Raw genomic sequence first — 14,223 nt, forward strand, 5'->3', positions numbered from 1 at the left:
TTGAAGTTTGAATTCTGGCTTTCTCACTCGCTACTAATGTACTCCCACTAGGCAACAGCCACGGTCTCCACTGCCCAGCAGTCTGAGGAATACACCATGCCCCTGAGGTTTTAACTCTTTCCTCCCTGTAAGACCTTCTACCCAATCCTTGGGCAGCTGGTGACACAGTGGCTAGAGCACTGTGGGTAGAGTCAGGAAGGCTCATCTTCCCGAGTTCAAATTAAGCCTCAGACACTGACTAGCTGTGTGTCTTAAGGCTGGATTTGAATTCAGGTCTTCCTGACTCTAAGCCCAGCAACCTCCCCCCCCCCCCCCCCCCCCAGCAATCCACTGACCACTACTCTTATTGGGTGTTGTTTCTCCCTATTACAATATCAACAACTCAAGGCAGGAACTGTCTTTGCTTTTTGTATTTTAGTATAGTGTTTGACCCACAGGGCTTAATAAATGCTTTTTCTTTCATTGTATTGACCACACCTGTAGGGCTGTTTCCTCACTTGTAAAATGAGAGGGTTGGACTCAATGACCTGTAAAGTTTCTTCCAGATTTAGAGCCCTCACTGGGTTGTAGGAGATCCATCACTTAATCAACAAGCGTGGGTGACGTTCTACCCACCATATACCATCATCCTGGAGACAGCAGAGGAAGCAGGACTCTCAGAGAAAGAACGTACAGACGGAATGATGGCCTGACCATCCTAGTTGCAGTCTCCTGCCAAGTGCTCAACAAATCCAAAAGACTAACTACTATTACTACTAATCATGGCGCTGGGCATCCTCTGAAGCTTGAGGCCAATGCTCCTGAGTGCCATGGCTGTGTAAGTACAATCATAATCAATCTCTGCGTTTGTAAAGCATCCTAGTCTGCTCACATCCATTTTCTCCTCTGATCCTTACCCTGTCCTAAGGCAGCGATTCTTATTCTCACTTTACAGATGAGGAAACTGAGGCTTCAGTGAGGGTGTGATTCACTCCAGGTTACATCTAAGACTAGAAAATGTCAAATCCTTTATCTTTTTTGGTACGAGTACAGAACTTGGGGTTCCCAATCCTTCAAACCATTAAATATTTAAGCCAGAAAGGTCTATGGCTCCAACCTCTGTTTTAAACATAGAAAAACTGAAACCAGGGTAAGTGAAGTATTAGGGAGTCGTTAGCAGAGCTAGGATGAGAAACCAGTATGACGCATTTAGGGGAAGGTCCACCAGCCCACAGAGCAGGAAGGTTGGGTTCTGGTCTCATTTCTGTCCTCTAAAGTTTGCGTAACTGAGCAAACCAACTTTACTGGGCTTTGGGTCCCTTTTCTTTAAAATGGAGGCATTCTATCTCCCAAGTATTTTTCTATCTTGAAAATTCTGACTCCAAAACCCAGGATCCATGCCCTCCACCCCAATTTATGTGCTCCTTGTTGGTTCTCTGGTCTATAGTTTTTTCCTGTCTCTTGCCTGAAGGTCGAGCCATAATGCTACCTTCCCCTGCCCATAAAACAGACACATAGACACAGACACAGTCACATACACCCTCTGTCAGCCAAGAAATGAAGATCTGGCCGGGGATGTGGTTACTTTAGCTTGAACCTAATGCAAGTGGGGAAGGCTGATGGAGAAACAACAAAGCTCTCTTTGCATGTCCATTTTCTTTTTTAATGAAATCTGTTTAATGGTGTACAGGGGTGTATAGCAACTCTAATTCTGCTAAAATTTTCCAAAAGGCAAGTTTCATATTTTTAAAAATAAACATTTTTATTAATAAAGTTTATAAATCCATAAATAGATGAAAGGTAAAATATCAAAACATGACTAAAGTATACAAAGTTCACTCTCAAGGCCTCACATTCCAAACTGCCTTGGCCTTATCTGGGTAGGTCGAGTCAAAAAAAGAGAATGGTTCCCTGTGTTCTCCTGAGGAGAAAAGTGACTGAGGAGCTACAGGAAACAGAAAGTGACAGAAGAGAGAAAAAAGGGGACCCCAAAGGCGGCCACCCAACACTGTCATCTCTGAAGTAATTTTGGAAATGAAATAATTGAATTCAATATGAATTAAGAGCTTCGTCCCTCCTACGTGTATTGGCAATCCAGAATCCATGCTGGATCTCAACTTTCTGCCCTCGAGGGACCAACAGACAGACTGCTATGGGCCTGGGGGCTTCTACGCTGTCCCCCAGATTCAGGGCAGAGCTATTTGGGGGATGGCAGTTTCACAAAAAAACAACAAAACAAAAAAAACAAAAAACCCTACACAGTCTTGGAATGATTCCCCATCTCTACCTCTTCAGGGTAGAGAATGCCCAAATCTGTTTCCAGTTTCTATTTTAAACACATTACATCATGTAAACCCTGGTCATTCAACAAGCCTTCTCAGCAGATGGCCACGATAAGACAATTCAGACACCTGGGAGATAGTGAGGCAAACCCACCGGAACCTTAACCATGTTTCTCAGGCCTCCATATGATGCTAAGGACAAGGCTATGGCCATCCCAGGCTTCCCTGGGTCATGTTAACTACAACTGAAACCCAAACTGGCCTGGCCTGTTGGAGCTGGTTAGAGATGAAATTCCGTCAGAAGCCAGTGTCCATTTCGGGCCTGTTTGCTTCCAGGACAGCAAACCTCCCCCGCTGGCCTGGCTGGCTGCACTAGGCCCTAGCAGTCCCTCCCCCTGCTCTTTGGTAATTTATAAACAAGGAAGGGATTAGAACAGGTTCTCCTCACTCTAGGGGGTGGGGGAGGTGCCACAGGGAAGGACATTTAAGAAGGTTGGGGTTCACCTAAGCCAAATTAAGCAGTTATCCAATAGTCTCTAATAGGTAAACACCAGGCTGAGGGGAGGAAAAAAAGTCTCCCTCTTCTTACATGCTCTTCTCAAGGCCCAAGTGGAATGAAAATGATTTTCCCAATTCCTTTTAGATCTATATGATGCATTCATTTAATACACACTTAGAACCTACCAATGTGTGGCACTGTGGTAGGCCCTAGGGCAAAGCTAAATAAGATGGAATCCTTGCACTCTGGGAGCTGGCAGAAGGAATAGCTATCCATGCAAGACCACCACCACCTGATAAGTGGCAATGCCACTTAGTAAAGGGAGGGTGGGGAGGGTTTGTTATCTGGGGAAAGAGGTAGCCTTTAATCAGGACCTTCTAGTATGGTGAAGATTTTGATGGAGATAGTGGGTGAAACGGGTCAGGGGAAGTCAGGGGACTTGGGGACTTCCAGGCAGGGTTGAATAATAAGGAACAGTTCTGGGAAAGGATCACATCTAATAGGAAAAGACGAGAAAAGGAATGGAAGGTCTTGAATGGTAGGCTGAATTTGGGATTTATTCAGCAGGCAAAGGTAAGTGTATGGGTGGTATCGAGGGGAATGATATCAGAGATGGACTTGAGGTAAGATAAGTCTGGTGACATGGAGGATGAGTCCCCATGGGAAGAGAAGGGAGCAGAGGCCTAGTTAAGAGGTTATTACTGTAATCTAAGCTTGAGGTGATCAGAAGCTGTGGTAGGGCAGGGGTGCCAGGATTCAGAAGAAATGGAGAAGTGGAAGGATTAGCATTTGACTGGATTTGGGAAGCAAGAAAGTGGTCAGAGACAAGGGTTACCTCAGTTTCTAAACCTGAGGTGCCATTGAAATAGGAGAAACTGGGTTTTCTGGGGGCGAGGGAGAGTTAAAAACTGGCCTTAACTTCTACTCGACATGGGAAATTCAAGACATGATGTCAAAGGAAATAGAGGAAGGAACCTTGCTAAAACTAAGGGAACAGCAGCAAAAAGTTGAAATTATCCTCCACAAAAGCCACGACAGATACTAGGAGTTCCCTTTCTTTTCCAGTTCCCTTTCTCCACTGTCTTAGATGACCAGGAACGTCCCTACCCCCAAGTCGGGTAGCCAAGACATATCTTTTTAACCAAAGTCCTTTTTTCAGCCCAAATGCAACTAACACACAGTAAACTCTAACTTGGCAGCAGTATAGGGGTTGAAAAGGAAAAGCTGGGGGGCTGACAAAAATTCAATGTGTGCCCTCAGGATGATGTTCTGAATAACAGTGCTATCTCCACCTCAGGGAAATAGCAATCTGTATGTGCTAAGGTGGGTAGGAGAAACCATTGGTCCCATTTTAGTCCTAGGAAATGATTAAGTTCACCTTCTTCAGTGTCTTATGTATGCAAAGCCCTTTCCTCACAATAACCCTGGGAGGTGAGAGAGATCTGAATTCCAGATTCTGGGGGGGTTTCCTTTCCCAACGCCCAGGCAGTTTTACATCTGCAAATGGGTGGTAGCAATAGCCAGGGATATGGGGTATCACAGGGCCCTTTTCAGAAAGAAGCTCCTTCTTCCCCCCTGTACACTATTAAAAGAGATCTGGGAATAGAGTATCTTTCTTCTAAACACATATTTCAGATGCTACTTGAAGGGCTAGGCTCTCTCAAGGGGTCTAGCTACTTGATTCTGTACTGGGGACAAGACAGAGGGTCTTCTGTGCAATGGAGAGCAGGTACTTTTTGTTGAGTGCATGAAGTCTTCCTGATCCAGACCCAGAAAGAAAAAAGGTTTCCAGGTATTATGTCCTAGTCCCCTCACCCCACATCATGAAGAGGCAAACAACCTAGTTAAACCACAACATCCTCTGAAATCACTAAGATTTGATGATTTAGCAGAATCCAAGATTTTGTCGACATAGATTCTGGGAAAGTTGAGATATCAGCTTTGTGAGAGAGAAGGCCTGGGAGAGGAGTCTGGAGTTTGGGAGAGAGAGAGAGAGGGGAAAGTTTGGGAGGAGAGAAGCCTCCTTTCCTGGACAAGTTCAGCCAACTACCAGGACTCCATCATCATTACCTTTTTCTGTGTGTAGTTCCCTTCCATGAGGCCAGAAAGGGGACAGACATCAGCACAGAAGAGTTCCCTTTCTGAAGGCTAGCAGTGGCTCACTCTTCCAACCTGCTATCACTGCTCAGCAATGCCTGAAGTCGGCCTGGCTTGGTTCCACCCATCCCCAGGGTCTAGCCTGGAAGGGAGGGTGGGAGCATGTCACAGAGCCTACCTCCTTCAGGGATGAATGGATGGGGAGAATTCTAATCCTGAAATCCAAAGAAAGGCTCTGAGGACACCAAGCAGTCTCTATTATTAGAGTGGGAAGACAGAATTACACAGTGGTAAGTTGAGGATGGGTTATTATTTTGCCCTTCAAAATTCTACACAGAGGTAACAAAAATAGGGCACTTTGACTTTAGAAGGCCCCTAAGAATGTGCCCAGATTCACTAGGTACCCAAGAGATAAGTCCTGGAGATACAGCAGATAAAGCTTTCTCTTGTTTTCCATTAACCTCACAGATTAAAAGTCAAAAACTGTCCCTTAAGTAGGGTCCTGAAGGAATTAAGAGGCAAAGAAGCTAAATTTCAGTCACAGAAGGCTCAGTACCTAGGAGCAATGAGGGCAACACCAGACACCTGGGAAGAAGAGGGAGGCAGTGACAAGCAGGCCAAGATTGGCATCCCAGAGAGGGACAAAGATGAGGGTAGAGCACCAGGGGTACAGAACCTGGCTGATAAAAAGGCCAGGCAGAAAACTCTGTGTATATGAAAACTCCTGATGGCCAGCCACTTTTGTGCAAGCTTCTAGTGACACCAGTAGGCTTATGAGGAGGCCCAATGCTGAACCTCAGGGGTTCACTAATCTATTTCTAAGAGACCTACTGTGCCCAGAAGACTGGGGCTAAATTTTGCAAGGAGGGTGATTTTTTTTTTTTAATAATTTTTCACTTGGATATAGGATGAACTTACTTTTCATTATTTTAGTAGATTTGAGTCTGGAGGGAAAAGCTAACCTTTCAGTAGGGCCTCCCATTTCCTGAAGAGTGGCAGAAAAGGAGCAGAGGGGAATTTCTGGCCCTACCTTGTTAGAAGCCAGAGAGGCCCAAGGCCCACTGTTCTGCTAACAGGGAGCTGATACGAGTTGGTGCCAACATTGCCCCTATCTCTTTCCTCCAACTCAGTGATGAGCTGTAGGGCACTGCTCTGGAGAGAAATCTCCAAGGGTTCTCAAGTCTGAATCTCTGGGCCTCAAGATAATGATGAGTCTTTCCTTCCCCTAACCATGAGTGAAAAGCAGATTGGAAGGGCCTTACACCTCCCTGTGCTTCTGGGGTAGTTTCACTTTCTGTTTAATTAACAGGTTTACATTTCTTCTAAAAATATAAAACTTCTCAGGAACTAGTTTCCACTGAGAAAGAGAATACATGATCATAGCTGGTCTGGGGGAATTGCAGCTGAACTCCTCCCTCCTTCTCCTTGTCTGAGCCTTGCCTCCCCATCCTCCATACCTGCTCCTCAGAACATTTTAGCTGCTGAATCACCCTTAAAGGAAAGCCACCACTCCTGCTTGGAGCTGGTAGGAATGAAAAACTCCAGGTAGGTGGGAAAGGGATTTTTGAACTAGGAAAAATAGCAAAACTTTTTAAGATAGAACAAGTCTGAGTCTGGCCTCTTCCCACCCTCTCACTTTGGGTCCTCAGGGGAGAGGGGAGGCTGAGCTGAGCTGATGGGTGCCGAGATAGCACTCACCACACCCTGCTCATCCAATTCAGTTTATAGAAGGGGTGGCCCTGGAAAGGGCAGACTGCACCTTGGGCCAAGAAAAGAAACCTGAAGTGACCAGAGTCACTTGGAAACAACCAAGCAATCAAAACAGTGTGAAAACCAAACAGGAAAAAAAAAAGGACCTAAACCCTATTGAAACTCCACTTCACCCAGGTGGGCCACTGGTAGCTGACCTAAAGAAAAAAAGAAAAAGAAAAAAAGTTCTTGGCCTCATTATAGTCTGAATGATCAGAATAACCATGATAGAAACCAGGATTGGCAGGGGATAGTGGGTGGAGATAGAGGAAGATGGGAGTGGTACCTCAGAGATCTCAAAGGGTATCATCTCCCTTAGAGATGAGGACAATTTTCTCCACTTGCCTCACCAAGTAACTTTGGGAGTGTGGATGGCTCCTGAAATGTGAAGGCTTTAAAGGGACACAGGCAAAAGATGCTGGGTAGAAACTACTTTTACCTCAAATAAGTTTTCAGGAGAATGCTGTGGCCTCTCTTCTTCCTTTTTGCACCCAGACCAAAGTCAACTAATCAGTAAGCCTACAGGTTATCCTTATAGCAAAGGCACCAGAAGAGACCTCAGAGGCTAAGCTAAACTTACCCCCTAATTCTTCCTTCAGGGAAACTTTCCCCTTATGCATTATGGCCATACCAGTAGACCCCACTGCCTTAACTATGTCCCTTTTAAAAAGAAAAAAATCAGCAAAGCACAATCATAACTGCTCTGGCCACTACAGAATCGTTGGTCCCCCATTTTGGGGCAGGAGTTATTGCAGTAACACTACTTAGCATTAGGTCAAAGAAAACTACAGTATTAGCACTGTCTATCATTCCATCCATATTGGCTGCTGCCTCCTGGCCTGCACTCCACCCCAGCCCGCCACCATCAGCACCCGCAGCCCCAGCCTTCCACCACGTCCTTGCTGTCAAGTTTGATGTGGTCTGTGTTCTTCTCGCTGAACACAGGCCCACCATGTCTCATCATGAGCTCGGTGGCCACCTTCACAAAGGCCTCCTCCACGTTGCTGGAATCCTTGGCAGACGTCTCGATGGCACAGAGGATCTCGTAACGCTCGGCCAGGAGCTGGGCTTCCGTCAGCTGAACCTCTCGAAGGTCACTCAGGTCTGACTTGTTTCCTGGAGGCAGAAGCCAGGTTGGGTCAGACAGATGGAATCTTCTCTGTACTTTCCCCCCAGGGCTGGGGTTTGAGGAGGGTTGGGTCAGGGAAGAGGTGGATGGAGTGGGAAGGAGGCAGACAGGAAGATTTAAAAAAAAACAAAAAACACCTCCCCAGGGGACAAGAGTTCAATAAGCACTGATTAAGGACCCGGAGGTGCTCATCATCTTTCCCTAACCCCACAATTAAACCTGGTGCCCCCTAAAACATCCCTCTTCCCTAAGTCTCTCAATGACACTGTTATCCTCTAGCTGTCTAGACTCCTCAAAGCTACCCTTGACTCCTTCCTCTCTCTGTATCTCCCAAGCCCAATTAATTACCGAGCAAAGGGCCAGGCTTAATAAAGACTTATTTGCTCATTTATTCATTCATTCTATAGCCTATCTCCACAATAATGTACACATCCATCCCTTTCATTCTATTTTCACTGCCCCCTTAATCTGATTATAATTCTTGGCTCCTGATTAAGCCCTTCGCTAGGTGCTGGGGATACCACAAAGATGTGGTCCCTGAGGTCTCGGAGCTTATTTACAATTAGCAGGGGGAGATGCAAAATATACAAGAAATGGAAAAACTATAATGCAGAAGAGACAATGTGTGGGAGACAAGATACAAAATGCCATAAGTCAGGAGAGAGAAGAGCTTGAAACTGGGGGGCGGGGGAAGGTGTGTGCACAGAAGGTTTCAAGAGGTAGAAGGCATTTGAGATGAGTCTGGAAGAATACAGATTTCAGGTTAACATAAGGAAAAACTAACTACCTACCAATTCCACCTGTTCCAAAATGGCTCTAGAATGCAATGTGGGGATTGGTTTTCCTTGACTATGCCTTACTGGCTAAAGGGTTTTTATTTTTTTTAATTGGGGAGGGGGGAAGGTGAGAGGAAGCAAGGGGTAGTGATCAAGAAAGGACATTGAAAAATAACATAGAGAAGAGAAGAGAAAGAAGGCCAGAAGAAAACAGACAAGTAGGAAGCTTTGAAAAGTGAATTTACTATATACTTACAGAATTATCACGGTATAAAAATGGCAGTGGCTTGGGAGTCAAAGGAACTGAGTTCCAATTCTGGTTCTACCACTTAATACCTGAGCGACCTTGGATAAATAAATCATTTAACCTCCCAGGGTCTTGGTTTCCTGAAGTGACTATATTAGATGGCTAATGGTCCTTTGAGTTCTAGATGTAAGATCCTATGAGGGTAAGCAATAGACACAAATCCTGCCAGTACATCTGCTTCAAGAGCAGTTTCTATAGGGGTTGATGAGTGAGTGGGTAGTAAATCATGGTGGCATCTGATGGGGGAAGAAAAGTCACAGAACAGATGGCAGTTTGATGAGATAGAAGGGTCAAGGGATTTTTTTTTTGTAGGATTGTGAGAGCTAAGCATGTTTGTAAACAGATGGACAGGAACCGAGAAAGGGAGAGATTAAAGATATATCACATGGGTGATAGATAAGACAAAGTTCTGGAGGAGGGGCAGGAGAATCTCGAGATTCTCAAAGTATAATTGGGAGAACAGGTAAAGGTATGAACTTTAGCAAAAAGGAGGATTTCCTTGGAGAGGGGAGGGAAGGAAGAAAAAGTGCTTAAAAAGGTTTGAGGAGATGCAGAAAATTGAGAGAACTCAGAAAAATGGCAACATGATTATGACTAGAAGGAGAGGGGCTGAGGGCTTAAAGACACTTGAAATAGTCATAAGGAATGAGATGGTGAATCAGTGAATTAAATAAAAGTGCTTAAAAAATTAGTGAATGAATGAATTTTAAGCACAGACGTAGGGGCAGGTAGGTGGCGCAGTGAATAGAGCACTGGCCCTGGAGTCAAGAGGACCTGAGTTCAAATTTGACCTCAGACACCTGACACTAGCTGTGTGAACGTAGGCAAGTCACTTAACCCCAATTGCCTTACCAAAAAAAAAAAAAAAAAAGCACAAAAGTGGAGTAAAGTCCAATAGGAAATGCCATCTGAGTAAACAGCTTTTCTCCCTGGACTGGTTGAGAAATCAGTTTCTTAAAGTAGGGCCATCATAAAGTTCGGGCCATCAGCTGGCCCGAAGTTCCAGTCAAAATCACACTCTGAGAAACCGCTGGCAAGTGCCTGCTTGCGCGCGCGTGTGTGTGTGTGTGTGTGTGTGTGTGTGTGTGTGTCTGTGTGTGTGTGTGTGTGTGTGTGTGTGTGTGTGTGGAGTGGGAGACAGGGTAGACCTTGTCTTTGCCCTAATGGTTCTGAGTTAAGAGTGAAGATATTTTAGTTGAAATTCTGGCTCTGCCACTAAGCATTTGGGCCTCAGTTTCCTCACCTGTAAAATGATATTAATAGATAATGTGTATGTATAATAATCCATAATGTAAAGTGGATATTAATATTAACCCTATTTGGTGTTAGGTAGCTTGGTATACTGTAGGTATTTAATACAAGCTTACTGAATTGCATTGATTTGACCACCAGAAGTCAGAGGAAAGCAAGCCCTACAGCTCACCAATCAGCAGCTGGACTATGTTGGCGCCTGCATACTTTCTGACGTCCTCAATCCAGTGAGGAACAGAGAGGAATGAGCTCCTTTTGGTGATGTCATAGGCAAGAATGGCTCCATTGGCACTTCGGTAATAGCTCTGGGTGATGGTGCGGAAACGCTCCTGGCCAGCGGTGTCCCAGATCTGCAGCTGTATGAGACAGGGGAGAGACCTAATGAGGGGCAAGTAACCATGGGAACCAGATGATACGCAAAGGGCTGTGCTCACTACTGAACTGGCAGGGAGGCATCGAACAGGAAGAATTTAGTTGTTTGCAGCCTTGATCACGTTACACCAGTAGCAAGGGAGGGCTCTGCTGAGCTCCTGGCTAGTCAGGACCCCAAGCAACAGATGGTGCCCTTGTCAGAGACCTGCTCCTTACCCATGACCAGCCCAGCCTCACGGAAGGATCCTAAAGCTTGTAGTGTGAGCACCTAGGGAATTGTGCAGAGGGCACATAACGCAGCCCGTGGCCCACGGGGCAGCAAGCTACGAAGGGAGTAGGCACCTGGGTTAATGTTTACCTCGGGCTGCCCAGGGAGTTGTCCCTGAGCCAAGGTCCTAGGAGTTACTACCTGGCTTTTCTATTTTTGATAATCATGGAATTCAATGCAACAAGTCCCTCCCCACTCCAGTTTCATTTTGGAGTGCCCTGGTGGGCTGCTATTCTCATTGGAACGAAGCTTCTCAATGAGGTTCATTTCTAATCCAGAACAATGAATAATTCCATTTACTGCCACTGACCAAGAGATCCAGACCAGTGTCTCTAAGCCCCCTTACTCACAAGACAATGGTAGCAACTCTAAAGCCCACCTCTCAAACTCCCAAGGAGAAACTGAGAGGTGTCCAGAGTCCAAGAGGGTCCCTGGGGGAAGTCTACCACCTTGCTTTGTGGAAATATCTTGCTTGCCACATCATTGCCCACCCATCGTAGACATAAACATTCACCAAGAGAAGTATCAGACCTTAGTGGGATACTGGGTAACCCTGTGCTGACCAACTTCCACACCACCCCCAATTCTGTTTGCAATGCTGCTATGGGTAGCCCCAGAAAAAGATATGGCACGCCAAATAACAACGAGGGTCTTACAATCCCTGCTTCCTCATGCCTTTACTTACTCAGCGCAATAGTGACATTACCTAAGATGAGCCTATAAACTTCTATAAAACCAGTGAAAAGGTATTCTCTCTGGGGGGGAAGGGGGGAATACAATAAAATACAGGGACCATAATAAAATGTAGAAATCCTCTTGAGGGAAGGGCTGATCTAATTTTGGCATATGGATGTAATGGGATACTACTGTGCTTTATGCTATAAGAAATTATGGGGGCAGCTTGGTGGTACAGTGAATAGAGCTCTGGCCTTGGAGTCAGGATGACCTGAGTTCAAATCCAGCCTCAGATCAAAACACTTGACACTTACTAGCTGTGTGACCTTGGGCAAGTCACTTAACCCCAACTGCCTCACTAAAAGGCAAAAAAAAAAAAAAAAAAAAAATGAAGAAGCCTGGTCCTGTCCTCAATTCTTCCTCTAGGCAGTTTAGGGCAATTAATTGCAGGGGATGGCTGATGGCTAAGCTGTCTGTTCCTCTATGGAGAAAAGATAAGAGTGCTGCCAGGTAACTGATTTTAGAAGGCAAAGGTAGATTTTGTCTGAGAAACACCTCCTTCACTCCCCCCCCCAATACAAAAACTTATAGAAGACCACTAACTTTGAAAGACTTATTTCTTAATCTTTAAGGCAACAAGTGATAAATGATAAGACATGCTACTTACTCACCTCCTAAACAGGTCATAGTTTCAAGAGTACATATTGAGACATTTTTCATTTTGGGCATGGTCAGTGCAGGAATGTTTACTTGACTATACCCATTTCTTTTGCTTTTTTCTGGAGTCTTTTTTTTTTTTTAATTGGAGGCAATCAGGGTTAAGGGACTTGCCCAGGGTCACACAGCTAGTAGGTGTCTGAGACTAGATTTGAACTCAGGTCCTCCTGATTCCAGGGTCGATTACTCACTCTACGACCATGCCTATTTCTTACACGGACTTTTTTTTTCTCCTCTCACTGGGGGTGGAGGGATATGTATATGTGTTTCATTGTCAAGAGATCCAGGCAAGGGTCTAAGACTATTAGTTAGGGTTCAATGAATCCAATGAACAATTTGCACAAAGATTTTTTTTATATATGACCATAATAAAATATAGAGCATTCTATTTGCAGTTAGAAGACTTGGAAAAGAATCCTAGGTCTGCCACTTACTAATTACGTGACCTTGAGTAAATTATTTTACCTTTCTGGGCCCCAGTTTCCTCATGGGGGTTGGACTAAACCAGCTTTTGTTTTCATTTTAATCCCATATGTTTTATTTGATGCAATAAAAAACATTATTCAGGAGTTCTTAATCTTGTTCAGACTTTCACCTGTGAAACTTTCTCTACTGCCAACCCAAGTTTACCTTGTGTGGCTAGTTAGCTTACCCCTCCTCCAAGGCCAGGTGGGCTCAGTACTCCTCCAGGAGGAGAGGGCAGTGTCAGAAGGTTAAAGCTTATCTGGTGCTAGAACCCAACAGTTTCTCTGCTCCTAAGTCTCTTGCCCTGTCCCTCTTACTCCTTCCATTCGACAATTAGGGCCATCTTTACCTTGTCTTAGGTTTCAAAATTAAATCTTTCTTCTTCTCCTTCATCCTCATCCTAAAAATTCCCATTCCCTTGGTGCTAGGTATTAAAAAAGCAAACTAATTAAGCCACAAGATACACGTAAGCATTTACACGACCAATGATTCAGTTTTAAGGTGCAAGAATTCTCTCCCAAAATAAGAAAGAGGGGGAGGGGGGGTTTGATAGGAGGGAGGGCAGATTAGGGGAAGGAATATTCAGAATGCACGAGGGGAGAGATAAGGAGAAAATCTGGAACTCAAAAATCCTGTGGAAGTGAATGCTGAAAACTAAAAATAAATTAAAAAAAAAAAGAATTATCTCCTCAAACATCCTGATAGGAAATCTCTAGTCCAGCCTAATTTTCTACAAGTAAAGAAACGGAGGCCAGAGGCCCAAAAGGGTAAATGGTAAATGACTTGCCCAAAGTCACACAATCAGTATGTATTTGAGGCATAATTTGAACCCAGGTTTCTCCTAGTCCACAAGTTTTTCCTTGTGATAAAGAAACAATTAAGGAAATACAGTGACCATACTGACAATGCATACAATAGTCTTTTCTAAGTAGTCGGTCCCTTTTCTCTGTGCTAAGGAGGGAGATATTTCATTATCTATATCCTAGATCTTGTAAAAGTGATTTGTATTGTTACCTGTTAGCTAGAAACTTCTCGATCTCTCTAAGCCTCATGTTGTCTTTTTCTCTTTGGGAGATTTTATCATCAGAAGCAGTAGCAGCAGCAGTAATAACAGCTTATTTATATGGCACTTTAAGACTCAAGAAAGAGATTTCCTTACAATGCAAATTAATCTACCCGTTTTACGGAAGAGGAAACTAAGGCTAGGTTAACTGAGGTTAACTGACACAACTAATACAAGTGAGAACCACCTGACTCTAAATCTCTTTCCACTATTCAAGGCTCTCTCACTTTTCCCTTTCTTTCTGTCTAATGACCACCTAGCACAATTACATGTTTAAAAGGGTTACATCAGTCCCTGACTGTTTGTAGCTCTGGAATGAATGATGCAATCTCAACTCCACACACCATCATTTGCAGCATCTTCCTTGTCAGGACGTTATACCTCTCTACACTCGTTTTCCCCCAAACTGAGAGCTGGGAGGACTTGTGGAGAAGCAGCATGCTGTAGTGGGCAGGGCTGGGCTCGAGAAGACCTGGTTTCAAATCCTACCTCACTCACTTACTAGCTGTGTGACCCAAGGCAGGTCACTTCCCTTTCCTGGCCTCAGTTTCCTCATCTCTAAAATGAGAGGGTCGAACCAAACTCTACATCTCT

The 14,223-nt window shown here is 44.6% G+C and overlaps 1 protein-coding gene across 1 annotated transcript in view; it reads right to left on the reverse strand.

The window, feature by feature from the left end:
• Window positions 1-1,715: 1,715 nt before the first annotated feature.
• RAB43 (RAB43, member RAS oncogene family) overlaps window positions 1,716-14,223 on the reverse strand; it is a 33,409-nt gene continuing 20,901 nt past the window's right edge. Inside the window, 2 exon segments of the mRNA XM_027863794.1 lie at window positions 1,716-7,722; window positions 10,242-10,425. Coding sequence (XP_027719595.1) covers window positions 7,472-7,722; window positions 10,242-10,425 — 435 coding nt within the window. The 3' untranslated portion in view covers window positions 1,716-7,471.

The sequence above is a fragment of the Vombatus ursinus genome, unplaced genomic scaffold (genome assembly GCF_900497805.2).
Source record: "Vombatus ursinus unplaced genomic scaffold, bare-nosed wombat genome assembly UNPS02014773.1, whole genome shotgun sequence".
In the NCBI taxonomy this organism is placed as follows: domain Eukaryota; kingdom Metazoa; phylum Chordata; class Mammalia; order Diprotodontia; family Vombatidae; genus Vombatus; species Vombatus ursinus.